Below are 27421 nucleotides of genomic sequence, written 5' to 3'. Positions count from 1 at the left end.
AGGACTCGATGACTTCATGTTGGACGTCTTTATTCTGAAGTAGAAACTTTGCTGTTTGTTTGGACAGATTAGTTTCTGAGAGCTCAGGCGGAGGCTCCCACTCTACAGTTGGGGCCCCACGGACCAGAATGTCTTAATCATCTGGGGAATGCTGAGTGAATTCCTCTCTGCCAGCTCCCAAAGACACGAAGCACACTTATTAGTTTAATCAGCAGGATCGAGTGGGAGATCTTCTGACTGTTGAATAAGTGTTCAGGGCTAAGTCCATTTAGACAAAACATAACTGGCGCTCCATAATAATTAACGTCTAAATTGAAGTTCAAATATTTCATAGTAGAATATGAGATCGTATATAGCATGTTACATGCTGATTTCCTCCTGTGGCTGTTCGATGTGTGCAGAGGGAAGCAGGCAGCGAGGACCTCGCACCTTTGTGTGAGCAGCTGCAGATGTGACAAATATTCTAGACTGGAAATGTGGAATAGCTTCAGCATTAAAGTGCACACACTTGTGTTTTAAAATCTGACTTTTATGGAATGAGATGATCCCCCGTGTTTCATAATGTGTTCAAATGTCCTGTTTACGTTGGTGTCCCTGAGAAGATAAGGATTCGTGCATTATTCAGGAATTTTTTTCAATGACGCATTAAGGTCTGAATTATATTGTAGGATGGTATTGCAGTAACCTGTCCTTTTAATTCAAAACGAGCTAAAAATAACGCATGTGTCAATGTGTTTGCAGTAAGCTAGTGTTCTTTGGTCTAAGGTTAATGTTAATGTCATACCAGGGAAAACAGTGATTGAAGACGGCTGCACGGCTGACGTTATTGCAACAACTTGCAGTGAACTTGCACGTTGTTTTTGAAGTGGTTGCCTAAAAAACTGGGACCACGTCTGTGACCACTCGTAATCAGCTTCTGTCTGCATAGCGACAGAAAATGGCAAAAAGGCAAAATCGGCCTGCTATCAGTTTGCGATTGAACAGGGTCAAGTTGGCATCTGCATGCAATTTGTTTGTGGCTCTACGGCCATTCAGCTTATTATATTTTTAGGTCTTGTAGGAAATGTTGTCTTTTTTGCTTGTGGTGATCTGTCCTCTCATGATATGGTGGTCTGCCAACTGCTTCCCAAAATATTTTACTGAAGGACACTTAATGTGATGGATTACCTCTGACGAGTGACTGTTATCTTTGTATCCTGCAATTTTTTGGGCTAGGATGATTTCCATGCATTCGGTGCAGTGGGTTTTTTCCCAGTCAAGAGGATTCCCAGACTAATGCCATCCTGTAGCAAGTCGAAACTTGTGTTCAACAAAGCACTACAGACCTTGTTGCTAAAATCACTTAATGCCTTTTGATTGACTGAAACTGAGCTCTGCTCCTTACGTCAGGAACAGGACTTTCAAGATTAATGCTGCATTTGTACACTTGTTGTTTTTCAAAATGAACGTATTGGAACGTGAAAGCAGACGTTTTCCACCATGCATTCACTGTTCAAACTGGGTGAAGTCATGGCTTCTTCCAGGGTTTACTTTTGTATCCATTTAAGATGGAGGTGAAATTGCATGCATTGTCTTGAGTGGACTGCGTCACATTTTGGCTGAAACGTGGCTGCACGTGATTTATTTCCAGACTAGAAATCTACAGGGACTATTTTCCCCACCATGGCGACATCCTGCACCTGATTTTTCTTCTTCTTTTTTAAGGGGAGTTGTCTCCAGATTTAATTTAAAGATATTCTTGTTGTGTCGTTATTTTCTTTCAATTTTAATAGAGAGGTGTACAAAGCAGGGGTTGAGCTATTGAAGTATCAAATTTGTATTCCCTGTTTTGAGGTTTGACATAAATTGTGGAATCGAGCAACCTGAGGAACTTCAGCCAAGTTCCCGGCTGGGAACTAATCAGCTAGTTTGTTGACTTAGCTGCTGAGTAATGGAAAAACAGAGACTTTAACACAGACCACAGAGTAGCAAATCTGGTAGATTTAACTGACTTAATGGGCACTTTATCCATAATAACAACACGGTTTAAGCAAAGCATTGCTCAATTTGTCTCACGCTGTGTTGTATTTTATTATAATACACATCACACTGAAAGCCTGAGTACTGCCTGAGGATGCAAATGGGATATGTCCGAGGGTTGGAATTTTGCTAAACACGTTTGGGATCTCATGATCTTGCCTGTCTTGACTCTTTTTCCATCTCTTCTCTCCATAGGTATGGCAGCAGCCTGAAGCCAAATAGTTCTCATTCTCTGGAGGAGGACGAAGGCTTCAGTGACTGGACCCAACGCAGAGAGAGGCGAAGGCAGCAGCGCCTGCAGGAGCTCAGCCAGGGAGGATATGAAGACGAGTACGAAGAGGAAGACACGATAAAAAAAGCTGTGCCCATAAAGAGCACGAAGGCCTCCATCACTTCTCTCCAACTCCAGAGGCAGGAGCAGGAAGACAGAGACAGGGTGGAGATGGAGAGGAGGAAGGAGCATGAAGAAGAAATGATTCGAGCTGAGAGAGCAAGGAGGGAGAAAGAGAGGGAGGAGGAACTAAGAAAGAAGGATGAACTGATCTCGAGGAGGAGCGAGGAGAGTCAAAGGCCACATCCAGAGGTAGGACTTCCGTACTGGAAAACTGAGTTTTCTGTGGAAGTGTCAAAAATAAAAATATTCAACATTAGTCTAGATAAGGATTTTACTTATTCAAGTATCAAGTTATTGATAGATGGTAAAGACGGTTCATATAAGGTCTAAAATCATATTAGAACAGTCTGAGTCTCAACTGATTCAAGAAAAGAGTTGATGTGTTCAAAAAGATTTGAAGACCTACTTTGAAAGAAGAGCAAACTTCAGCGTATATATTATTACATGCATTTAAAAATCTATTTCGTTCGATCTTTCATTAACAGGTGGAGAAAAGAAAAGAAGTCAAAATCTCCTACACATCCAAGGTTTTTCTTCACCAAGAGCCAAAACACAGCAACTCAAACGGCAATGCAGCCAATGAGGAAGTGACATCATTTATCACCAAAACAAAGAGATCCACCATGTGTGTAACAAGTTTTGTTTGCTATCTTATTATGTGCCTTTCCACTCACCTGAATATGTAGCTTTTGTTACACTGACTTTAAAAGCCAAAGCAGAAGTAAATCATTTCTTGAGACAACACAAAAAAACCTACAAATATCAAGTTTACATTTTCCAGAATCCCAAAAGTACTTTAAAGACTTTGGACAAAAATATTTAGATCTTATTTCAGCTCCACAGCCAGGGCGTAAATCAAAGCATTTTATATCCTATACAGTAGTGCTGTGTGTAGCAGAGCTGCTGAACCAGAGGAGTCGGAGGCCATCCTGGAGACAGAGCAACGTCTGGAGAAGATCCGGCGGAGCCTCCAAGAGAAGGAGAGCCAGGAGATGGAGCAACTGAGACAACGACAGGCTGAGGCTGAGCAAGAGCTGGAGGAGCTGAAGAGAAGGAGGGAGGATAGACGGCAGGTCCGACAGGAAGAGGAACGTCGGAGGGAGGAGGAGGAGCTGCAGCGGCTGGCCAAAGAAGAGGTGACCATGTCTCAATAAAAGCTCAGTATCTGAAATGCTATATGCACAGAGATATATACACAACTGCAGGAGGGGGGTTAGGAATTTGGTAAATGACGCTCAGATTCAAGTAAAACATTTTTATTTGGGGTTTAAATGTAGTGCAAGCTTCATATTTTTTCTTCATATTTTAAGAGCTAGTAATAAAAGATCTACTAGCCTGTGAACCTCAGATTTATTTTTTTAAGAAAGTTACAAAGATCATCTTTGTGGTCTTATCCATATGTTTATCATATCAGTGAGGATGTATAATGTGAAAGAAGAAGAAGAATGCAGCATGCCAAATGTCTAAAATTCATAACTAAATTCTTAATATATCAGGGATATACAGTAGGGACATCTTTAGCTTATTATGGAGGTATCACGGCCTTGCCTAAAAGTAACTAATTCAGCTTCAAGAGTAAAACAATGGCTACTTAGTCTCTAGTATTAGCAGCTGTTAGATCTATATGGCTTTGGGGCTGAAGAGTGTTTTTAATCCGACTCCCAGGAGGAGAGAAGACGCATGAAGGAGGAAATCGAGAGGAGGAGGATGGAGGCAGCAGAGAGGATGAAGAACCTGAGTACGTCCAGTGTCGATGAAGACGAGATGTTCAGTCCCTTCAGCCCAAAAGTTTCCACACAGAAGGTAAAGAGCGTGTACCGGCTTCTAACGCTGGTTATAAAATCTATCTGTTGGTAACTGCTTCTTCTTTTGTTTGACTGTTTCACTTTTCTAACTTAGAGACTGGTCAGCAACCATCTGACCAGTGAATGGGTCAAATGCAGAGAAAAACAAGTAATTTCCCCATGGGGATCAATAAAGTATCCATTATCATTATTATTATTATTATCTGGCTACAGCCGGTCGCTATGGAACAATGTGTATTCCCCAGCTGGTTGGTGATTGCTAGTTTGAAAATGGTCACAAAGAGACACACGGTTCTGCACTGAAGGCCTCCTTAGATTTGCTTTGGTTTTTAACATATTGCCTGCAGTTTGCATAGAAGATAAAGACTTACATGTCTGCTCAGAGAGTATTTTTAAGTCTGAAGAGTGCGACAAAAAAGGTGTTACTCTTTTACTTTCAATGCAAACATTCTCTATCTCTTTTTGGCATCACGCTAAATGCCAAGTGTTTGCAGACAAGTCAGCATCTTTCATGCAAACTACAGGTAACAGTAGAAATCTGCTAGCAAACCACAAGGAGGGCCTTGGTGCAGCACCCTCAGTGACAGCAAGAACATGCAGCAACCACCGGTGGGTTGGGATATGCGTATTTTTCCCCTAGTCATCAGGTGTGCCAGAGGGTTACCACCTGGTCTCTAGGCTGATGTGACGGAGGCCTAAACAACATTTCTGATTGAGTAACTTGGTCATAAAACCCTAATGTATCGAAAGCTGGTTGTATTTACTTGTTAATAAATCATATTTGCAAACAAGTCAAGTTCAAACAAAAGTTTTGAGGTGGGTGGACTTCTGTCCTCACAGGCAGAGCTATGTTCCTGAGATGATCATGAATAGCAGTCAGATCCAATATTCAAACAGGCGCTGCAGCACTGAGCATTTAGATCAGTCTGAACCTGAGCTTGTGGTTCACAGTGAATTCACATTCACATTATATATGTGGATATAAAATGGATATATGAGAGAAAAAGCATCAAAGGTTCACTTAAGAACCCACTGGCACAGCCATGAATGCTGTCAGAATTTAATCTTACCTGTTCAGGTCAGCAAGAGCTATCATGTGAGCAGATAAAGAGGAATTTGAAAAAGAAAAGTTTAATTGTCTCGGGTGATCCGTCCTTCCGTCTAGCCCATTACTGTAATGTTGATTTAACAAAATGCAGCCTACTGTTTGACCTGTTGGGTTAAAAAAACAAGTAACTCAGTGACTAATCGCTGTGTGTTATCTTCCCAGCAGATGGGTTCAGTCTCAGCTTGTAAGTTGCATGTGTGTGTACCTCTGTGTGTGTGATTGCAAAGCCACTTCAGCCTGACTGCACCAGGAAAAGCATGCGGTGTTGTCCTCGATCTCACTGCCACTCGAAATGTTTCACTGTCTGAGCTTGATGATCTGTGTGAACTGTAAATGCCTATGTGTGTTTTTTCAGCACGTTGCGGTCGTTTATGGAGCCCTCTCAGTCCAGGAAGACATTTCTTTTCTTATTTAAAAAAAAATCTGGTTCATAAAGATTAAGAAACCAAACCATGTTTGAGACTTTGGGGTTCTGTATTTGAATTTTTGATGAGTGGCTCGTCCACGTGCATGACTGTGTGCATGTTGGCATGTCTTTTGCTTCTTCTATTCCTGAATTTATGTGAACATGAACAGATTCAAACGAACCAAATGTCCAAGGACACAGAAAAAAAATGAATCCAAATAGCAAAAGAGACATTTACAACAATGGGTAAAAACTTATGAGATTAAGTGAAATCCTCAGGTTTATTTTCTCAGTTGTGTTAATGGCACCACGTAAGTACAACACTAAGATTAACATCCTGTGTGTTATTTTAAGTTGTTAAATCTGACATTGTGACTTTTCCCCACAGAACTCAAATCTAGCCATGCTTCACATTAGGCAGGCTTCACCTCTACATTAAATATTGTCATTTATGTCCAGTGTTTGATGCATTTTGCTGCATGTTGGAAGCACATTTTATGGCTCTTTACCAGAAGAAATTATGCAGTGTCATTTTTTAATTTAATTTCAAACAACAGGCTTTCACACACACAACACTATAACTATATATAAAACAGTAACAAAAGGTGTGTGTGTGTGTGTGTGTACTTTGATGTTTGACCTCTGAGGTCAGAGATACACTGCTCCTGTCCTAAAAATCGGACCCCTGAGTGCAGATTAAAAAAACAGCAAAATTGTCCAGGTCAGCTGGATGAGCTCTGTCGACAGATGGTACCAGTGCTGGTGTCCATCTAGGGCCAGTTTCATTTACTTAGACTGGGGAAACAAGCATTACCAGTAAGAATGCTGAATAATGCAGGCCCTTTGAGCCTGTACACTAAAGGAAAATCGTCACCTCCCACAGCAGATCTTTTACTCTGTGTGGGCATTTTGATGGAAAAGTTTGGGGATAAATAAAAAGAACATGGACTGAAAATCAATACAGAGTAATGCAGAGAGATGATTTTGCCCTTGAATTCAAGTTTTCTTCAGAGTATAATACATTTTCTCAGTTGTTGCTCTTCATCTTTAACCCAGTGACTCTGTCAATTTTATTGTAGGTGTATGTCCTTAAGGTAATGTAACACTCTATAAATTTATGTTCTAAAAAGCCACATTTTTCCATCATCCTCTGACTCTCTGACGACTCGTGCGGTTTGATGAAGGCCAGCCACCTCAGCGCTGTTTGTCTGGGACTGGGAGGTCCAAGGCCAAACCCAGAGCTGAGCTTTAATTAACACATTCATGAACTGCAGCAGTGACACAGAGAGAAACGTGTTCATCCGAAAGGAAAAACAAAAGGCGTCATACTTCTTCTTCTGTTTCAGATCACAGAGAGAACAGAGTCCCTGAACCGCTCACTGAAGAAAAGGTGAGGATCTTTATCAGTATCCTGATCAGATTTACATATGCATTATTTCACCAAATAGAAATATTAAAACTATTAAAATCTCTTAAATAATTCAACCTAATAAATGGTGTTTGGGCTCATTATCCTGACAGCATGCAGGCAGCCTTTTTTTTAATTAATTTATTTATTTTTTATTAATTTTTTTTTTTCCGCCTCCTATAAAACTGTATATAAAGGATGGAAGTAGTGAGTGTGATATAACACTCTGGACTCTGCAATGTCAGTTCTTTGGCTCCTTTTTGTTTGTTTTTTGTGGGTAGAAACAAAAAATGCCACAGTTACACCAATCTACACATTTTAGCCTGTTCACCCAAGGGATTGCACTTTAGGGAAGTTTACATCTGCAATGGTTGCATCTTTATATAATCCTTTGTACCTTAGTTGTTTTTGGCATTCCCAACACACTCTGATTTTCATGCTATCACAGTGCTGCATAGTCAGCAATGTCCTGCTAGAAGCCTGAGACACAGTCTGACAGGTAGACAAAGAGCGCAGCTTGATTTCAAAGTTTCTACTGAGTCAATCAGGTCAACTGAGTGTTATCTGAATGCTACCTTAATGGAAGGATACAAGTCAAAGAACTGTGGCCTTTATGTACAAATGAGCTAATCTTGAGTGTAGCTTCAGTTTGAATGTTGTTCAGAATCTTCCAGATCAAAGAAAAATGCTGAATTTTTTATCCAAGCATCTGAATAGTGGAGGAGCATGTGATATTCAACTTTATCCACAGAGAGTCAAATTCAGATGTTATCAGATAAAATACGTGTCTACATATTTTAACGGAGTTATTTTTTCTGACTAGCTATGCTAAAGCTAAGCAAGTATTTCCACTGATAAACTTGAAGAAGTAGCTAATCCTTTTGACGTAAGTGACCCGCTTCTTTTTTCAGTTTTCTGGCTGCTGGTTAACTCTCCACCGTCTGAACGTAAACCCTGATGAAAAGGGTTGGAGGTGACCTCTCCACCTCTCTCAGTGCATCGCCTTTCCTAAGCTGTGATTTATGGCTCCTCTTAACTCTGTCCAGATGCAGGCGGCTGTGTTTTCTCTCGTGGTTAGTGAGGTATGGTGGCTCCAGGCAGTCTGCAGCAGGATATTATCAGCTCTGAGCAGGAGGAACGTTTCTATGAGGATGCTTTAATTTACAGACAACTGTGTGTTCAGAAGAGGTGTGATGGCATCAGGCAGCTCAACCTTTGACTCCCACAGTGTTAATGCCTGCAGAGTACTCGTGAACTGTAAATTGCTGAAGTTAAAATACATAGTTAATTACATGAAGCAAGAAACTTACAGGCTGGGCAGAGGTGGTACAGAAAATGAGAGGTGTAACTGTGAGTGTGTGGGTGCTCATTTGAATTTAGTCTGCGATTAAAGCAATTGGAGGAGTTGAAAGGTCTTCCACACCCTCTCATTCATACAAAGAAGTAAAATGATGGATTTTGACCAGTTTACAGAGCAGCTGGACTTAAACGGTTGTGGCAGCAAAGAATGGGAGTCCCGATGAAATAAGAGCACATCATCTGCATAAAGGAGAATATTATGTTTGGTATTAGAAGTTTACTATCTTTATGATTGCACATAGCAGTTTTATGAATAGTGCATAGAGAAATGGAGAGAGAGGACATCCTTGCCTGGCACCAATTATGAAGAGTGAAGTTTTGTGAATTTAACCCATTTTACGTGAGAATACGCGCTTCTTTTGTGGTTCGGACTCCTTCTGACATTTCTTTGGAGGTGGAGGAACACCAAAGTAATTGCTTAAAGGAGCTTGCTTCTTCAACATCTTTAAGAGTTCTAAACAAATGTCTGTCCTCCTCCAGAAAATCTTATGGACACAAACGCGCATTGCAACTTCTTATCTGGTGCGCGTCTTTTATTTTGACAGCGAATGCGCATATGCGGACCACTTATGTGCAGCCCTGCTCATATCCAACCGTGCTGATAAGTGTCTGCCTTTAATGAAACATGTCTGGTCTGGATGGATGAATGCCAGAGGGGCTTTTTCTAAGCAGGAGCTTTGCTCATGTGTGATGACTGCAGTATTGTCAGGAGGGAGGATTCCTGGAGGTAGCCATACATTTTTTTGATCATCCTCATAAATTAAGTCTGGTACATCTTGTGTCATGGCCAGAGGTGTATAAGTTCATAAAAACCTCTGTAAAGGATTTGTACTTATTTATTACTACGTTTGTGTAGTGGTTTTAGTGCTACGGACATGTGGTTTACTACATAGCTGAAAGTTTGAATTTAACATCTAGACTTATTGACAGGTAGAAACTTTCCCTCCTTAAAATTTATTGCAGAAGTTAAAACTAAGTGACGGCTTCCAGCTATGACAACCTCAGCAGCAGCCTCTGATGTTTGCTCAGCTGCATGACATCATCAGGTCAAACCTCCTTTTAAAAGCGGGTGTTGCCCCATGATGGCGCCTCAGACATGTCAAAGTCAAAGATTCAGATGATAAATGAGTTTTTCCCTCCTGCCATGAAAGAATAATGTCAGAGCTCTTATCTGAAGCCGGGGAAAGCCAAAAAATAGGGAGGAGGATCTGCTGGATCTGCAAAGACCACAAGACAAAAACATTTCAGACAGACTTTAATTTATTCAACCACAAATCCAGCTTTGACTCAGTTTCTGGAGCCAACGTGAGTTGGTCTGACCCAACGTTTTTGATCTTGATTATAGTGTGAACATGGAAAACTGGGAAGTTGTAAAAATGTAGACACAGACAGACACAAACTTTATTTTGCAAATGCCTCGGAGGTTCTAAAATCATCAGGTGAACCATGAGGCCAAACCTGAGAGCCACACGTTTTGAACTGACAATATAAAGCAATCAAATTTTAAGGTTTAAATATAAAGGTCATATTTCAGCTTAATGAAATCCTGCTGCCATACATTCTCAGACTGGACTAGAGCTGTCACAACAATAGATTTTCACAGACCATAACTTTGGTTTAAGTGTGCGTTGTCTTTTTTGGCCAATTTATTCAAATCAACGTACAAGTGTGTGCGCTGAGAGAGTAGGCCTACAGGAAGAGTTGTCACGTTTTTTTATTTTATTTATTTATTTATTTATTTTTTTAAAAAAATCATATTAACTGCATTATTGACACCCCCAATATCCCATTTTTCAATATATTGATTATATTGATGCCCGGGAGCGCTTTGATCTAAACATACATAAAAAATTAGCACCACCAAGTGTTAGGACGTGGTCCGAGTCCGGAAACAATGGCATGGCGACTCCGGAATGGGAAGGAGTTTCTGCCCTTCCTAATCAAATAAAAGAGTTCAAGTTTTTCAGGGACTTGTTCACAATTGAGGAAACTCCTCCTAGGTAAGATCTGTTCAAATGAGAGATCTGGAGACCTCCAGTTAAACCCGCAGATTATATCTCTCCTATTGCTTGGGAAAATCTTGGTGTGGCCCAGACGAGCTGGAAGAGTTGGCCATGGAGACTGTGCCCCCCTGTGACCCGGATAATCAGCAGCAGACGATACATGAATGACAGGATCATAAAAATAAAGTTTAGAGTTGAAACATTTTAATTAGTTTACGGTAGTAATGCTCTCTAACATAGAAAATGTTTATTTTAAATTTAAGGGAGCAATCTATTAAAATTAATGTGACGCAGACTCCGTGTCTCTGGTTTTAATTTCCTGCTGCTTTGTGTGACTCAGTAACAGCTTCAAGAAGACGCAGCCTCTCCTCCTGACATCCAAGATCGACGACAAGCTGGAGCAGTACGCCCACGCTGTGGAGGTCAACACACACACACACACACACACACACACACACACACACACACACACACACACACACACACACACACACACACACGTCCGTGACTCTACTTGTAACCTCAAATAATTTCTCAGCTCTCCAGGTCCATCCCTCACTGTCACCAGCCGCTCCTCAAACAGCTTAATGATACCAGTATTCACTGGCAGGTCGCTTAGCATTAATATTTTATTGATTTTCAAGGTTTACCGTCTTTTTTCACTTGCTTGTTAAGACCCCACAGACTCTCCTCGTGTTCACATGAAACCTCCACTCATGTTTCTGGGAGACATGACGTAACCATATTCAGTCATGACTTGTACAAAGACGCATGCAGACAGAGGGAGCATTGATGAAGCTAATGAATGTTTTCATCAGCCCCCGAACCACAACCCCCCCTCCTGCCCACAGATATCTATCACAGCCTGTTGGTCTCATTCATATCTGCCTCGCTGCAGTGTTTATTACAGGCACGGCCTCACAACAGACTGACAATTATCCTTTCTGTTGGTTAAGCGTGAGGATGGCACAAAAATAAAAAGTCATTGAGATAATTTCGGTACAATATGCGGAAAGCATTGACTCGTCAGGATAATGTTTGTGCACTAGTTGCTTCCTTCCTCTGATTTGAATTTTCTGCAAACCCTCGGGTGTTTTCCGCAGCGAGAAGCGCATGATGGTTGCTCTGCTGCAGGTTTGAAACTTTGCACTCACATTGTTTGGACTCAGCTGGGGGCAGCAGCAGCTGCTCTGACCCTTTTTGTGCAGCGGCCACAAACCTCGGCAGCACCTGGGCGATTACATCACCCGCACATATTTTCAATTGTGCGTGTAAAACGGATGCATGACAGGAAAACGTGGTGATCCCAGCTTTTTATTTTTATCTTTCCATTCCTCGTTTTCCTTTTCACCTCAGGTGGTTCCCATGCTGATTTATAGACTGCAGCACAAGAACAGGTTTAACAAAAGAACATAAATTAAAGGTTTGCAGGAGAGAGAATATTCTCACCATAAATCTTTTAGATTGAGATTACACCTGTGATTCACATAAATCTGCCTAAACTATGTCATTTATATAAACCACAATTTGAATGCAGTTAGATGTATATTGCAAAGAAACATAGCATTCCAGCTTATTCTAGCAAACGTTTTTAACAAATACACCCTCTCTGAAATAAATTCTAAGGTTTTAAATATCAGGACATGATAATAAGATAAGATGTCAATAAGATGATGTTCATCTTTCAGCCTTGGATGCTGCCACTTGTTGCTAACTGTGAGGTTTGTCTTTGTGCAGAACTCTCAGGAGGCTCGGGCAGTGAAAGCATCACTGAATGACCTGCCCCAATCACCTGAGGTTGTCGCTTCCAAGAAGAACCTGTTTGAGGCTGGAGAGGCCTGGAGCCAGAGTCCCAGCAAGGGAGCCACCTGCAAGGTGAGAGGAAACAATCTAACGGGGTACCTTTAGATTTCTGCTTTGTTTTACATTCATGTAAATGCATGTAAAGCTATGATCTGTGGTATGTAGTTAAAGCAGAGCCAGTTTGACCTAAAAGGAACTTCTCTTGGTCATTTTAATAGGTAATCACAAGCTTTTTAGGGGGTTTAAGGATGACCATAAAGTTGCTAGCATCACATTAAAACACTGCACTTTAGAACCAAATCCCTTTTGCTTCACCCGATCATGCTGTTTTTCTGCATGTGCTTGTGGAGGATTATTGAAATTTTTACCCATTTAAAGCCTCTTTGATCGTCATGTTTGTCTGACCTAACGGCTAAAACCTCACGTGTTAATTTAAAGTCTGGCAAACAGATCCATCCTCACCTGTTTCATATGTTCTGTTTTACGGGAATTCTTTGATGTGAACGGTCAAACAGGCGCTTGTTAGTGAAACAGAGAGCGGTTATTATGGGCTAAAAATAATTTGTCCAAGCTTTGATTTTTCTCAGCAGGTCATGAAGAGAAAAGCGAAGAACCAAATTAAGGGAGATATATTTATTTATCAAACACATATTATGGATATTACAAAGGAGTTTTCATCGAATTTATTCTGCAGGTCCAGCACTGACTGCAATTTAATTACACCAATTAAACATTTTATATCTTAAAAAGAAGCAAAATTACTGCTAAAGTGAATTGAATTGTCATTTTTAATTTTTTATACTATATTTTTAATATGTATAATAATCACATTTAATTTTATCCACCCAAGGAAATTAAAAAAATATATTTTTTACTTTAATTTTATATTTAAAAAGTCTAATACATTAACAATTTCATAAATGAAAGAAAATTAATGTATTTTTAAAGATACATTACATAAAAAATGTAATCTATTAAAAATAATACTTTAAAAAATGTAAACAGGCCATAATTTAAAACTTTTGTATTTTACTTAATTTTTCATCTATCTTTTCTTCATATTTTCTTATCATCATCATTATTATTTAAATATATTGCTGTATTGAAGGTTTATTATGCCTCTCCCTTTGAGGCATGTTTTGCCTCCACAGAGCAGGACGCTGTTATCCAGCTAAATGAACCTAGTTTGCTTTAATGAAAGTGCGGAACAACTGAATAAACAAAGTTAAATACTCAACTAAACATCTGAGTTTAGCTGAAGATGAAAGTGAAACGTTTCATCCTGTTTGTGCTTCATCAATCAGGACACTGAGGGTCTGAAGGTGGGCGTGGCCAATCTGATCAATCAGTGGGTGAAAGGCCCCTCAGACGGCAGCAGACAGCTGAGCAGCAGACCCGCTGTAAGTCACATTCACTCCAACAAGAGTGGTTTCAGATGTTAATGATGCTTCTGCAGTTTTGTTTGGCATTCACAGGCTGCGTGATTGTCCTTTAAGCTGTTTTTTATGTATTCAAAGGAAATCTGTGTGTGTGTGCGGTTTTAAGGAAAAGAGCAGCTGCACTAAACTCGCCTCTCCTGTGTAATAGCTGAGCTCACAGTGATGCGTTCAGGTGCAGTTTGCGATGTGAGGTTTCCCTCTAGTGGCAACGTCAGAGATAACTCTATATAACAGGATTTCTCCATTTCCTTTATCCTAAAAATGTAAAATAAATCAGGAAATTACATAAACAATTCAATATTTAGAAACGACTAAGAAAAAAAGCAATAAAAGTATGTCTTTTCCTTTTTTATGTAAGTGGAATGCAAATCAAGAACAGCTAGATTTATTCAGTCTATGCACCAGATTTCATGGAAGACTCCTGAGCCATGTTTTTTAAAAAACAAAACAGGATCTGAGACCCGGAGATGTGATGCAGAAGAAGAACATGTGGGAGGTCATCGGAGACTCGTCGGGGAGGCCCGGACAAAACATGAAGGTATAAACATAGAATACAAGCACAGAAGAGTCTTAAATGTAAAGTAAAGCTCAATTAAGAATAATTTCTTTGCATTTACCTCGCTTCTTTTGTTATTGTGTACATCAGAAGTGTTCATTGTTTGGTCTATATAACACTGGAAAAGGATATTTAATTTAAAAAAAGTCCCTTTCACAACTTCACGGTACAGTTATCTGATGCCTGAGTTAGTCAGTTTTCTCATTTTAGAGAAACTGGCACATCATTCCTCATCTAGTGTGCTTTTTATAAGGGAAGAACACTTCAGAGGCCTCCACCACTCTCACCTGGTGGAGGAATCATTTTTTAAAAATGTCATCAGTGATGGTGATATGAAAATCTTGACCTGGATTTTCATCTTCAGATTTCTAATCTGTAAAAAATATTCAAAATGAGCTCTTGCTTATCTCCTCAGAGCTCAGCGGCTAATAAAAAGTACAAATTTGTCGTCACTGGACACGGCAAATATGAGAAGATTCCTGTGGACGACGAGAACGAAGGGACGTTCACCAATGGAAAGTCGGGTAAGATCACAGACAAGGAAGTAAAAGACTAAGAGCTAGCTGTCTCTTAAACTGTGTACCACCGTTCCTACAGATATGATGACACAAAGTCCTCTGAGTAGCAAGATGGTAAGCACTCTGTTCTTACTCTCAGTGGTCACCATCTTGACTACAGAGCACAAAGGGAGCCTGTTTTCAGATTGGATTGCTTGGTTCAGTGACTTTCATTAGAGAATTTGCTGGCAGAACAAAATTAGTAGCATTTTTGTATTTAATATATGTGCAGTGTGCAGCCCTGGCAGTTTAAAGTTTATTCTACATCAAAGCATCATTAAACTCTAAGCATTGGTTCCACTATGATGCCTGAACCATCTGGCGAGCTGGCTGATGCATGTAAGCGTGTGAATCAGGGTAAAGGGTAAACTGCTGATCTGTTGTGATGTTCAGAAGTGTCTTTCAGCTTGTGATCAGCAGGAAGCTGTTTCAGCTTGTCTCTTTTCTTCATTCAATTCATTGCATGACTTAAAAATATACTGATGTAATAATAATGTATACTTTATTGATCCCCGTGGGGAAATTCCTCTCTGCATTTAACCCATTCACTCAGTGAAGCAGTGGGCAGCCACTGGGTGCCCGGGGAGCAGTGTGTAGGGACGGTACCTTGCTCAGGGGTACCTCAGGGGAATCGAACCCCCAACCTTCATGGGGCCACCACTCTACCTACTGAGCTATCTCTGCCCCTGATGTTCCACGCTGAATTGAACCTATGGGCAAGAAAAATGTACATGTTGAGAAACATTTAAGTCAGACTGTTTATTTTTCATTACCTTTTGTGCAGGGCAGCAGTACAGCAAGCTTCACGTAAGAAAAAGAAAACAGTTCAAAGTGCTTCACTTTAAATAAAACAGCAGTGATAACGAAAATACAGCAACAGAGACAGAAGTCACAATTTGGTTTTATTATGAAATGCTAAGCTATGTTCAAACAGAGTAACCTAGATAGAGATATGAAAATGAAAAGAACTGAATTTGGTAGAGAAAGATTTCTTTTACATTTTCCAACTGTAGGAAAGTAAAAAATCAGAGCAGTTTTTATTTCCTGTGTTACTGTAAATAAACTGAACATGAGGGTAACTCTGCTTAAGATTTATTTTGACAGTGTCAGCAACTAAAGATGACTTTTATAAGCTGTACCTAGAATAATCAGTAGCTCCAACACACACGTTAGAAAGATCACTAGTGAAAGACTTCTCCTGACTCGGGCTGGACAAAAAACAAACAAAGCTTTTAAAATAAAGTTTGGAGTGCCTACCATGCATTACAGTCAAATCCCTTCTGTGCATCTTTACCTTTGACCTCACAGATCACTATCCCACTGACCTCCATCACAGTGGAGGCTGCTCTTCATCATTCTTCAAACAACTTTCACACGCTTTTAGCTCATCAACCGTCTTTAAGTCACAGTAAAATTTAACATGTTGAGCTGAAAGTCACTAAAATTATTTTATAGTAATTTGAACTTTATATGGGAATTATATTTTTCATAGCAAAGCCCAGTGCTTTATTTATGCAGCATTTACCACCGTATACAGCTACCAGTAAGCATGTGTAAAAATGTACTGCGGCTCAATATGTAACCTGTAAACATGAAAATTATAATATTAGTCAGATTTAAATAAACTCCCTCCAATTTGCCCTTTTTTTTTGTTAGATCATAGTGATTTTAAATTATCTCAAAAATGTTCATGCAGTGTGATTTTAAGAGGGTTTATTCGCAAAACACAACCATCTACAGCCTGAAAAACAAAATCATAACGAGAAGTCTTACCCTAAGGTAAGTAGCACCAGTTTGAATAAAACTGCATATTTGAATAATAATTGAACAAATTATGTATCATAAAATCACTTACATTTTATTTATTAGCCATAAAAACATATTTTTATTCACTAAAAGTTAATTTATTTTTCTAAGCATCCACATTTCTGTAATAAAAGTACCCTATGGAGTTTTCTGATCACTATTAGCAGTATGTTGTGGTTTTTACATACACTATAAGACCTGTTTCATGCAGTTAGAATATCTCAATTTTAATCTCTCTTAGGTTTTGTCCTTTTCAATACAGTTGGTAGAGTGAAGCCAAAGCCTAAATTTGTAGCAATGCACCAACAAAGCAGAAAAGATGAAAGCTAAGAACCAGAAATATAAGAACCATATTTTCAAAATGCTTTGCAAATGAAAATTACACTCAACACCCTGACCTTTTAAACACCTAACAGTAGGGGAGACCGGGGATAGTTGTAACGTGGGTCAGTTGTAACACTTCCAATTTCTCCAATCAGGGCTAAGTTTCAAATGATGTGACTCATCCTGTGCATGCCCAACTCAGTTGTGCTATCACATGTGAAAAATCAGCACATTTTGTCAAACACAGACAATTTAACATGAAAAAAAGTAATTTGTATGCCAAAAAGTAAGTTTTTCTACTTTATTTCAATTTCTAGTAGCATTATCTGCTTTGCAGTTAAACTCATCAAACTTAAATTATGTTATTTGTATGTCTATGGGGATATATTCTGTGTAGGTCTTTAGTGCTAATGTTTTAGCCGTTGGCTGTAATGTTAGCTAGTTCATGGCTATAGGAGTCTGGGTCAGTTGTAACAGCAACAGTCTGGGTCAGTTGTAACAATAATGCAGATGTTACAACTTACCACACTATTACTTTAACTTATAGTAAACAAGTTGGGGCAACGACATCAGCAGAGAGAGGTTCACTGGTCGCATTTGTATATGCGGTTAATGCCATTGGCAACACAATTCCTCCACTGTTTGTGTTCCCACACATACATTATGCTGACCACTGTGTCAGAGATGGACCAGTAGGAAGTACTGGTAGTGGAAATAAGTCAGGATGGGTGCAAGAAACAGATTTCCTCATCTTTCTGAAGCACTTTGCAAACCACACCAAGGTAAGCCATGATAAAAAGTAATGGAATTGCGATGCTGGTGAACAACTACATTTTTTCAGCTTCATTGTTATGTTCAAAATTGGTGCAAGAGCTGTAGGTTATAATGCCCACTGGACCAATGAGGCCAAACGCAAGGAAGACCAACCAAAATTAATGAAATATTCAGTTGCAGAAAATTCCATAATTTGTCTTTTTTGGGGGGTTGGAATATGTTCAAAAGCTAGATTTCTGCATTCTGTCACACACACACACACACACACACACACACACACACACACATAACTACATAAATGGCTCTAAGTGCATTCATGTGTTGAATAAACAAAGATTACATGTTAATGTTTTGTTAGTACCCTTATTTCATTGTGTTACATTTTACCCCAGGATATGTTACAACTAACCCAGACTATGGGGTTAATTGTAACATTTCACTCTTTGTGTTTGAGACCATACCATGCAATGGGTAATTGTGCTGCAGAGAAAATAGTTGCACTATTTAATAGCCGAGACATGTAAATACTTTGCATTACATTTTGAATCCACTACCTTAAAAGAGCTCCAATTTACAGACAGAAATGTCAAAAATGTTACAACTATCCCCGGTCTCCCCTATGTATGTTTCTTAATAGAAAACTCCACAGGGCACTTTTAAAATCTCGCTAATTCATAATCTAACAGTGTCTGTTTATTGTGAACACTTTGAAGAAAAGAACAAACGAGAAGCTCTTACAACACTTGGTGTGATGTCTCAATGACTTTAAGACAAAGAGAGCTCTCTTTCAAGCTAATCCACAAATACAGACATGTATGCTAACACCCTGACAGCCAGTCACACAAAGCATTTGTCAAGTATAAAGTTCTGACCGAAGTTTTCTTCAGCACTGCAGCAACAAGGGACTAAGACTCCAGACTTTTACATTGTTTCTGTGGCTAAGATTTTCTGCATCTGTACATTAAACATAGAATCCTGTTTTGGTTTTTGGTTTTTTTGTTTTGTTTTTTACACTTTTGTCTTGGCACTTCATCTTGGGTGTAGCTTAAGAAGTGGTGAACCCCCTTGCTGTTCTATTAAAGTCTTTTGGTTCCTCATCTTTACCTTTTCGCCCAATCAGGCCCATTTCAAATACAGTGGAAATTTTTGTGACCGGCCTCGATGCTGCCTCTTTGAGCTTTTTAGCATCAAATTTTGGACTGAAAAGCAGCACAGGCAACCTGTACGCGAATGACGGTATTTCTTTCAGCTCATCTTTTCCCTCTTCTTTCTTCTCCTCCTCACTTTTATTTAACTCAATCTGGTGCATGATGTTCTCCTTGGAAGAAAACATTTGGAAGAGGACAGCGTCCCACATTTGTGTCGCCTTGGGAGAGTCTTTGGTTTGGTTTTCATTTTGGGTGCTGGGCTCGTCTCCAGCCTTCTCCACTGTTTTTGTCTCCTTCTGGTCCTGCCCCGTGACCACCTTCTCAGAGCCTGTATCTGGGAATTTGGGCTCCGCCTGCTCCACCACCATGTGTGTCTTGAGCCTTGACCAACCGCTCGCTTTAGATTTCAATCCCTTCGGCTTTAATATGGCTTTAAGAAGAGACTCGCCTGCTGGTAGGCTCTCATCACTGTCCTTTTTCTCAGGTGCCAATTGATCTCCTGAAGGTGATTCTGTTTTCCTGTCCTGTTCTTTGTCTGCTACAGCAGCAGAAACCTTAAGCAGAGGAAATGCTGCAGTACTTGGCTTTGAGCCTTTAGGTGTGATATTAGTGACATTTACAGGTTTTCCTTGTTCCTTTATTTCTGCGACATCAGCATTTTTCTCAGGTATAGATTTCTGCTCAGCAGTCGGGACTTTTTCTTTACCTAGAAGCTTCTTTACTGCCTTCAGGGGATCTTGGTCTCCACCTTTAGGCAAAGGATGTTTGGTTTCAGGAGTCTTTGGTTTAGTTTCTTGAATAAGTGTTTCCACTTTCTCATTCTCTGCTGTTGAAAGTATAGTTTTTGGCATTTCTTGAATGATTGTTGTATCTCCTTTTGCTGCAACCAGACCAGATACAGTGCTCTTCTCTTGTGTTAACATCGCTCCAGGTGAGTCAGATGCTTGTGTAACAACAATAAAAGGGACTGGAGGTGTGGCAGCAACCTTCTCATCTCTCTGGTGGTAGTGAGCAACATTTTTTGGTGTTTCTTTGACTGTAGATGGCTCAGAGGGTTCTTGGCTGGGGGCTTTTGATTCTTCAGAGATCTCTCTTTTAGCTTTATCATCCTCTTTAGTCAGCGTAGTTGAAACTGAAATATCAAATGCTGGAGAGTAAGTTCTGATTCCTCCATAAGCAGCGTATTCAGCCGGTGTGAGTCCACGATAACCAGACTTTGACTTTTGAGACACTTGAGTTGGTGTTTTAGGTCTCTGAAAGCCTATAGGTGACCCACTTAAAGGTGATGTCCCATAGGTGGGTGTCTTTGGTCTTTTATAGCCAGGTGATGTGGTAATAAGTCGGGATGCCTCATATGTTGGAGTCTTAGCCCTCTGATACCCAGTCACTGCTGGTGTTATTGAAGTTTTGGGCTCTTCAGACCCAGTTGAACTCTTTCTGCTTGACAGCATGGGTTCCGACTTTGACTTTCTAATACTTGGTTGTATTGGTTTTGCTGAAGGCATCATGTCTGAGTGGATGTCCCTATTTAATGTTTGTTCAAGAGGCACTGTAGTCTTCACACTTTGGGAAGCAGATGAACTGCTTACCACTGTTTGAGGTGCCCTCGACCACTCTGACTCTACTGTGACTGGTGACACTGCAAATAAGAGAGGATTGGGTCTTGAGATCTCAAATACTGGTGTTGCAGCGCGGTTTACATGGTGCGCTGGTGTTTTAGGCCTTCCTGCTGCAGTTCTTGATGTTTGGAACTCATAAGTTGGTGTTTTAACTCTGATTTCAGCTGTTGGGGTGACTTTCTTGATTTCAGTTGTTGTTGGTGGGGCTCTTTTGATTTCAGCAGATGGGGTGACTCTTTTGATTTCGGCAGTTGGCGTGACTCTTTTGATTTCGGCAGTTGGCGTGACTCTTTTGATTTCGGCAGTTGGCGTGACTCTTTTGATTTCAGATATTGATGTGGCTGTGTTGATCTCCAAAGCAGGAACAATGGTGGCATTAATCTCTGCTGTTGGTGTAATGCCTCTCTTAATATCTGAAGTTGGTGTTGTTCTCTGAGTAGCTTGTTTTGTCTCAACTGGTGTCTTACTTTGAGGTAATGTACTACCAATAGCAGTTAATCCAGCTGTGTCATACACTGGTGGCATCCTGGAATTCTCGTAAAAGGATGTGCTTGCAGTGTACATCCTAATTTGAGGGACATCAAACATGGGTTTGGGTGATTTTGAGGGTTCGGTTGCTTTAAATGTTGGACGTGGACTTCTGGGTTTGACCAGTGGGGTCAACACAGTGAGAGGTCTAATCACTGGCTGACCCCCAGCTATTGTAAATGGAGTTGGACCTGGACTTCGAGGTTTTGAAGGTGCGGTTGCTACAGCTGTGTCCAATTCAGCAGCAGATACTGTCACCTCAGAAGCCAACAGCAGCACTTTGGGTGGCCCTGGCTGAGTGACTTGTCCCAGGGCTGCTGAGACTCCTTCAGGGTAAACTGGGTAAGAAACTGTGGTGACATGTTGAGAGTAAGAGTATGAAGGCATTGCCACTGTTGGAGGTGACATCCTAGCTCCTCTGCCATAAGCTGCACGCTGTGGGTATGGCGATGCCACATGCTGATACGGAAGCCTGATGATGAACCTTGGTGGCTGTTGGTTGCTGTAGATGCTCTGTGGTGTGTCTGGAGTGCGAGGTGGGGTGGAGTGGTCACTGTGCTCGAGGTCAGGGCTTGCTTCATTTACAGGGGAGAGGCTGGAGCGGAAAAGTGCGGTAGACTGTGATGCTTGAGCAGAAGCTTTTTTCTTGGCAGTCCTTTTGAGGAGTTTCTGAAGCCGAACGTTGTCCTTTCCAGGCTTGGGAAGCAGGGGTGGGGGGTACTGCTGGGAAAGCAGGCCTGGCTGGGTGACACTACCATAAGCGACAGCCATGAGTGCTTCAGCACCCTAAGGAGAAAAAAGTCACAAGCTGTCAAAAACTAACAAAGATTACAGCTCTGGACCTGTACAATACCAAACTGGTCCAGATGCCAATAAATAAATAAGATTATAATAATGGTTGGTTCCTCGTCTTTAGTTCTGACTGTAAGTCAATCATTGATTTAAATTCTGTCTTTAACATTGGTCATTGAGCTTTTTCTTTCAGAAATGTAACCAGACTCACAGCATTTTATCTTAACTTAACTTAAATTAATGAAGGATTTAGTAAGTTGGTCCTGAAAATGTTTCTGAAAATTGCGCAAATGGGAGTTTGACTGTTTTGCAACAATTTTCTTGTTGTTTTTTGCAGATTTATGTCACAGTGATTACTGAAATGGCGCTGCTCTTCAAGTGGTTTCCATCTTGATCTCACAACAATGTGCTGGTGATACAGACATCTAACACAAGTAACCAGAACCAGAAAAACTTTGTTAATACCTACAGGGAAACTGTTAAATAGCAGTTTCTCAAGATTGTGGAGGTTGTACAATTATACAAGAAAGCATCAGCTCAAGCCCAAAACCATTTGATCATTTAATGTTTATATTTAACCGATTTTCTCTTTCTTTCCATGTTTTCTTGCATTGCATTTCTAGTATTGTGTATATATCTGACTGTAAACTTTGCTATTTGTTTTTCTTCTCCTCTGCAGTTTTTGGTAAATCATAATTCAAGTCTAGTTGATCACTGAATGGTGATGTTTTGTGAAATATTAAATGTATGGGGGAGGGGTCCTATAGAAATCATCTACATTTTAGAAATTGCATAGAAGTGTTGGTTCACCCTTTGACGTGTTACATGTTCTGAACTTAAACCTTTGCTAAAGAACAATCTTGAAAAGAAGCTGGACTTGGGAGAGATTTGAAACACAGCTGACATTTGCTATCTTAATTTCACATTTACTGCCTCAGTATACACTTCTTCACAAAACCACTAGATGTCTACATAATCTGTTCCACTGTTTAACTTTGATTACAATGCAGCAGCTTGTTCTGCTTGCAGGAAGATAAAGGGGGGCAGTTAAAGTTGGTGTGTATGGGACTGATACTGCAATTCAGAAGACTAATAACATCCAAACTAAATGACATTTTTCACCTTTAATGTCCTGCAATGTTTACCTGTATGTGTTTTTAAGTCATTTTCTTGATTAAATTAAAATCTCTTTCTTTTTTTACTTGAGTTGTGTCTTCACTTTAGCTTAGTTTGCTGTTTATTGCAGTTAAATTTGGAACTATCACCTGAGACCGTGAATTCATCTGGAAAGTGTTTAGTAAGAATGCAAATGTGACTCTTTTTGCAACCACAGCAGTCACCCTCCGTTAGCCTTCTGAACAAATATGTAGTATTCAGTTTTTAATTGTTCTTTATTGTTCAGACTTGGAAGCTTCTCCAACGTTGCTCAGTAAAGTCTATAATTGGTAATAACACTACCATATAATTGGTTCACGTCCCACTTATGCCAAACTCAACACGGCTATAATGCAGGGGAGGGACTGTTTCCAGTCTTGGTAGAAATGGAATCCATGGGATGAGCAACCAGTTGGACAGGCAGCAGTATACTGATCCATTACTTATTACCACAAATATATTATCATTATTATTTACATTTTTCATTAAAGGCAATGAACAGCAAAAAATAACCCCTTTAACCAGAGAGCTAGCATGCTTTTACTATCCACTAACCAGGCACCTATAGTGTACAAAGTATGGTAAAATGATATTGGGTTACTATAGACTACTAAGGTTTCAGTCTGTTTCAGAAATATTTTATTCCCAATTTTAGCAATACAAAGGTATTCCATTGGAGACAGATGGAAAAGATGTGCATTCTTAGCATATGAACAAGGCGTTAGTCTGGCAAGAGTTAAAATACATCAACTTCTCTCGAAAAGTTTTTCCTGTGCCTCAAACACTGATGTCCTGATGGAAGACGGATATTGGCAATTCAGGCTGAAACACCCACCCAAAGAATCAAGCTGAACTCCTCCTGCTCTATGATACCCCTTCACAGCTGATGCTGGAAGCCTGTTTCACAGCCTAATTTTAGTTTGAAGGCAAAGCGGACGCTGGCCAATCACCTGCTTTCTTTTTTTAAGACTCCTGGTTTTTTACAGGCCGCATCACTTTCCTAAATACAATAAATCAGAGAGCTGTGATGCGGATTCTCAGATGGAGTCTCTGCAGGACCAGCTGCCTTAAAGCCATCAGATACAAACTTGGTGTAACAGGAGAACTGAGTAAGATGAATGTATATAAATGCAAGCTATATTTCTCCATTGACTGCAGCCGCGTAGTCTATTCTTAGTAAACTTACTGACTTACACAGAAATCTTTTCACAAAATTATATCTTTGTCTTAAAGAATTGTCACTTTAGTATTTTTTAGTATTTAGTATCTTTAGTATAAGTATTTTCAGAGTTCAACAGAAAGTCAAAGAAACGGGAAGAAACTGTCAATTTGTGACCTTAAAATCTTATAACTGAATCTGTAGATTCCCAATAGACAATACATTATTTACAGTTTGCTATACATCAATATCAGAGCTAATAATGTCAAGTTTATTATGGCTTTCATTCTACATGTTCAAGATTTAAGGTTATAAAATGTGGGGAGTTGCAATATGATAATTTTCATAGATGGAGGATAATGTGTATTAGTTTTAATTCACCTCACGTTCAGTTATGTAGTGCCAAATTACAACAACAGCCACATAAATGGGCTTAATACTGTAAGGTAAAGACGCTACAGTATTAAGACGCTACAGAGAAAACCCCAACAATCAAATAACCCCCTATGAGCAAACACGTAGTGAGAAGGAAAAACTCCCTTTTAATAGGAAAAAAACTCCAGCAGAACCAGTCTCAGGGATGGGCAACCATCTGCCACGACCAGTTGGGGGGTGGAAGTGAAAGCGGATGAACAAAATAATGAGGTGACAAGGACAAAACACAGACCAAGGGAGATGAAGACGATTGACATGCTTAAGTGAGATATAAACATGGGGACTGAAAAGAGGTGAGTGCAAAAGAAAAGCTTACAGTGATTCACATGACGTATCGCAGCGGTCTGAACAAAAGCTGAAAGGTAAACTGGGAGCTGGTTCCACAGGAGAGGAAAGGGACCCGATGGCTGAAGGCTTTTCCTCCCATTCTACTCTCAGAAACTCAAGAAACCTCAAAGAGCTCTGTTAGGATACTATGGTACTAGAAGGTCTTTAAGATCAGGTGGGACTGATTATTGAGAATTTTGTATTTGAGAAAAAGAATTTTAAAAGAATTTTAAATCCAATTGTTCAGCCACCAAAGAGAAGCCAATGTGGGAGAAATGTGATCCCTATTTTTAGCCCCTGTTTTTCAGCAATACTCAGACAAGATGTTTCTAATTTTATAGATACTCCAAAGAAAGAAAGAAAGCAGATCTACATATTAGCTGAATATGTGCACTCAAGGAGATATCCTGATCAAAAATTGCTCCCAGGTTCCATAGTGTTGCCGGCGACTAAGGTAATACCGTCCAGTGTATTTAGACAACATGTTTCTGTGATTTTTTTTTTTAGATTTTTAAGAACAATTTTGTCTGAATATAGAAAAAGTTATTACATCCAGGCCTTTATTTTATTGTAGTCTAACTAATTGACTTGTGTCATATAGCTTCATGCATAGATATTTCTTGGTAATAGTGATGCTAGAGAACATGTCATGGAGTCACAATAATCCTGTACATTCTCCAATGTCAAAACCAGTAGAATCAATAAATGGCTGATTTTTGGGTATCTCCCTATTATTTAGTGAGATGATTTACTTTGCACGTAGACTTTTCTTTCTTTCTTTAAATTTAAGAATTCAACATATTTACCTTGTGTTGGTGTTATTATTTTGAAAAAAAAAAAGGTTATATTTGCTTTCCCAGTCAGGCCATAAATCATAGTTTGATATTTAATACCAGACAGAAATGGAGGGCAGCTCCATCACATATCCTCTCATGTCTCACCCCACATAAATAAAAGCACACATATAGACGTGCATGTGCAGTTCTGCTGAAGGGTGAAAGTGAATGCAAAGCATCTGACCTTATGACATCACAGCTCCCAGACTGATAGGGCCTGGGAAATATGTTGTCACTGAGAATGTCCAATCACATGACAGCACCACTTAACAGAAATGGATCATGAACCTCAGACTAGGAGATATATTTTCTAATGGACTGTTCTGTAGTTCTTTTTTAATTAATGGAAAATGAGACAGCAGAGTCGAGGTCAGCTTAAAATAAGATGCAGAAATGTTTTTGATAAGAAGTAATAAGAAGGTTCGTGTTACAAATAAAGCAACGCTGACATCATGAAGTCTGCAAAAACGAGTGTTTGATACCCTCAGTTTACTATGTGTGTCACCTCAGTGAAATGTAGGCCAGTGCTGGTTGTGTTTTAGACCTCCCACCCACCCTTGCATGCACACATCTCCCTGTCTGAACCTGCTGCCTGCCTGACACATGAGATGCTCACTGCTCCTTTTAAGGCTTTGGTAGTTTTGGTATTTGGAGTGCCTTCAGGATGCTAGTTCAAAAGAGGAAAGAGTAATAATAGCTGTGTAATAAAGGCCAAGCTGCTCCACAATGCCCTGCTTAAGCAAATGAATCCACCCCAAAAAGTCATTAACCTGAAGTTATGACGATCAATCACAGCAAACAGTGGTTTTTAATGAAAAATGGGAGAGCTTACCAGGTAAAAACTTGTTGCTGATGTTCAAAAGCACTCCAGGCAGGTTCCCCTTAACAGAACAGAGCACAGGTTCAAGCTCATTGTAAAACAGTGAGCAGCTTTATTCTCAAGAACTACACAAAAGAAGATAAGAGTACAGTCAATCTCATTGACCTCATTGCAGAAGAGGACAAATAACCGAGAGGACAGAGTGTGTTTTTGAAGCCAAAACAGTGCGTGATTAGCACCTAGCTCATCCCTGCTGGTGCTTTAATGTTGCACTGAGGACAAGAAAAAGCACCCTGAGCTCCCCAATCACATCAGACACCTTGGTGCTGAGTTGGGGGGGGTTGATTCTGCCTCACTAACCCTGCGAACAGTGTCCCTACGCTCTATTTGGAGAACAAAAGGCGTAATTATGGTGTGTTTACCTGTGCGACTGCTGCTTGGGGGGCGGCCGGCCGGCTGCTGCCTGCTTGTCCCAGCCCGGAGTGTCAGAGCGGCAGGTTCATGTTGAGCCCAACTCGACCCCCCTTCTGCAAATGGAAGGAACAGGCGCCATGATAATCCAAAAATAAATCCTGAGCCCTGCGAGCTGCTCAGTGACAGCAGCGTAGTTGTGACAGCAAGGCGAGCTGAGGCGAGATGCATCACTGACAGACCACGGCACCTTAGGTTTCACCACCTCAGGGCTCTAAAACTGGGGTCTGAGGGCCTCCCAGGGGTCCTTCAGGGGTGCACCAAAGGTCCAACAGAGCTGTGCTCCCAAGAATAACAAATGCTTAACTTTCTATCAGTCTATTAGCATCCTTGTTGCTTCAAGGGTCCTTATTGATGGGACTTTTAATTT

The 27421-nt window shown here is 40.1% G+C and overlaps 2 protein-coding genes across 3 annotated transcripts in view; one reads left to right on the top strand and one right to left on the bottom strand.

The window, feature by feature from the left end:
* The window catches only part of lsp1a (lymphocyte specific protein 1 a), a 46683-nt gene extending 23634 nt beyond the window's left edge, over window positions 1–23049 (top strand). For both annotated transcript variants that reach the window (XM_085280836.1, XM_085280837.1), the window contains exons 4-14: window positions 2215–2602; window positions 2899–3038; window positions 3294–3549; window positions 4079–4216; window positions 7079–7122; window positions 10843–10924; window positions 12240–12377; window positions 13610–13705; window positions 14196–14282; window positions 14716–14824; window positions 22186–23049. In XM_085280836.1, the coding sequence (XP_085136962.1) occupies window positions 2215–2602; window positions 2899–3038; window positions 3294–3549; window positions 4079–4216; window positions 7079–7122; window positions 10843–10924; window positions 12240–12377; window positions 13610–13705; window positions 14196–14282; window positions 14716–14824; window positions 22186–22208 (1501 nt within the window). In that variant the 3' untranslated portion in view covers window positions 22209–23049. The remainder of the gene's footprint in view (window positions 1–2214; window positions 2603–2898; window positions 3039–3293; window positions 3550–4078; window positions 4217–7078; window positions 7123–10842; window positions 10925–12239; window positions 12378–13609; window positions 13706–14195; window positions 14283–14715; window positions 14825–22185) is intronic.
* On the bottom strand, window positions 15432–27192 carry prr33 (proline rich 33). The gene is made up of 3 exons (XM_085280835.1): window positions 27003–27192; window positions 26593–26641; window positions 15432–21842 (listed from the first exon to the last, which is right to left on the bottom strand). Exon 3 carries the CDS (start codon window positions 21825–21827, stop codon window positions 18807–18809), a length of 3021 nt encoding a protein of 1006 aa, XP_085136961.1. The 5' UTR covers window positions 21828–21842; window positions 26593–26641; window positions 27003–27192; the 3' UTR covers window positions 15432–18806.
* Window positions 27193–27421: the final 229 nt, after the last annotated feature.

This window comes from Mchenga conophoros, linkage group LG7 (assembly GCF_057382185.1).
Source record: "Mchenga conophoros isolate Kocher_MC1m ecotype Shallow Benthic linkage group LG7, M_conophoros_male_GT1.1, whole genome shotgun sequence".
NCBI lineage: Eukaryota > Metazoa > Chordata > Actinopteri > Cichliformes > Cichlidae > Mchenga > Mchenga conophoros.
The sequence above is the reverse complement of the archived record's forward strand: the minus strand, read 5'-3'. Positions and strand labels throughout refer to the sequence as shown.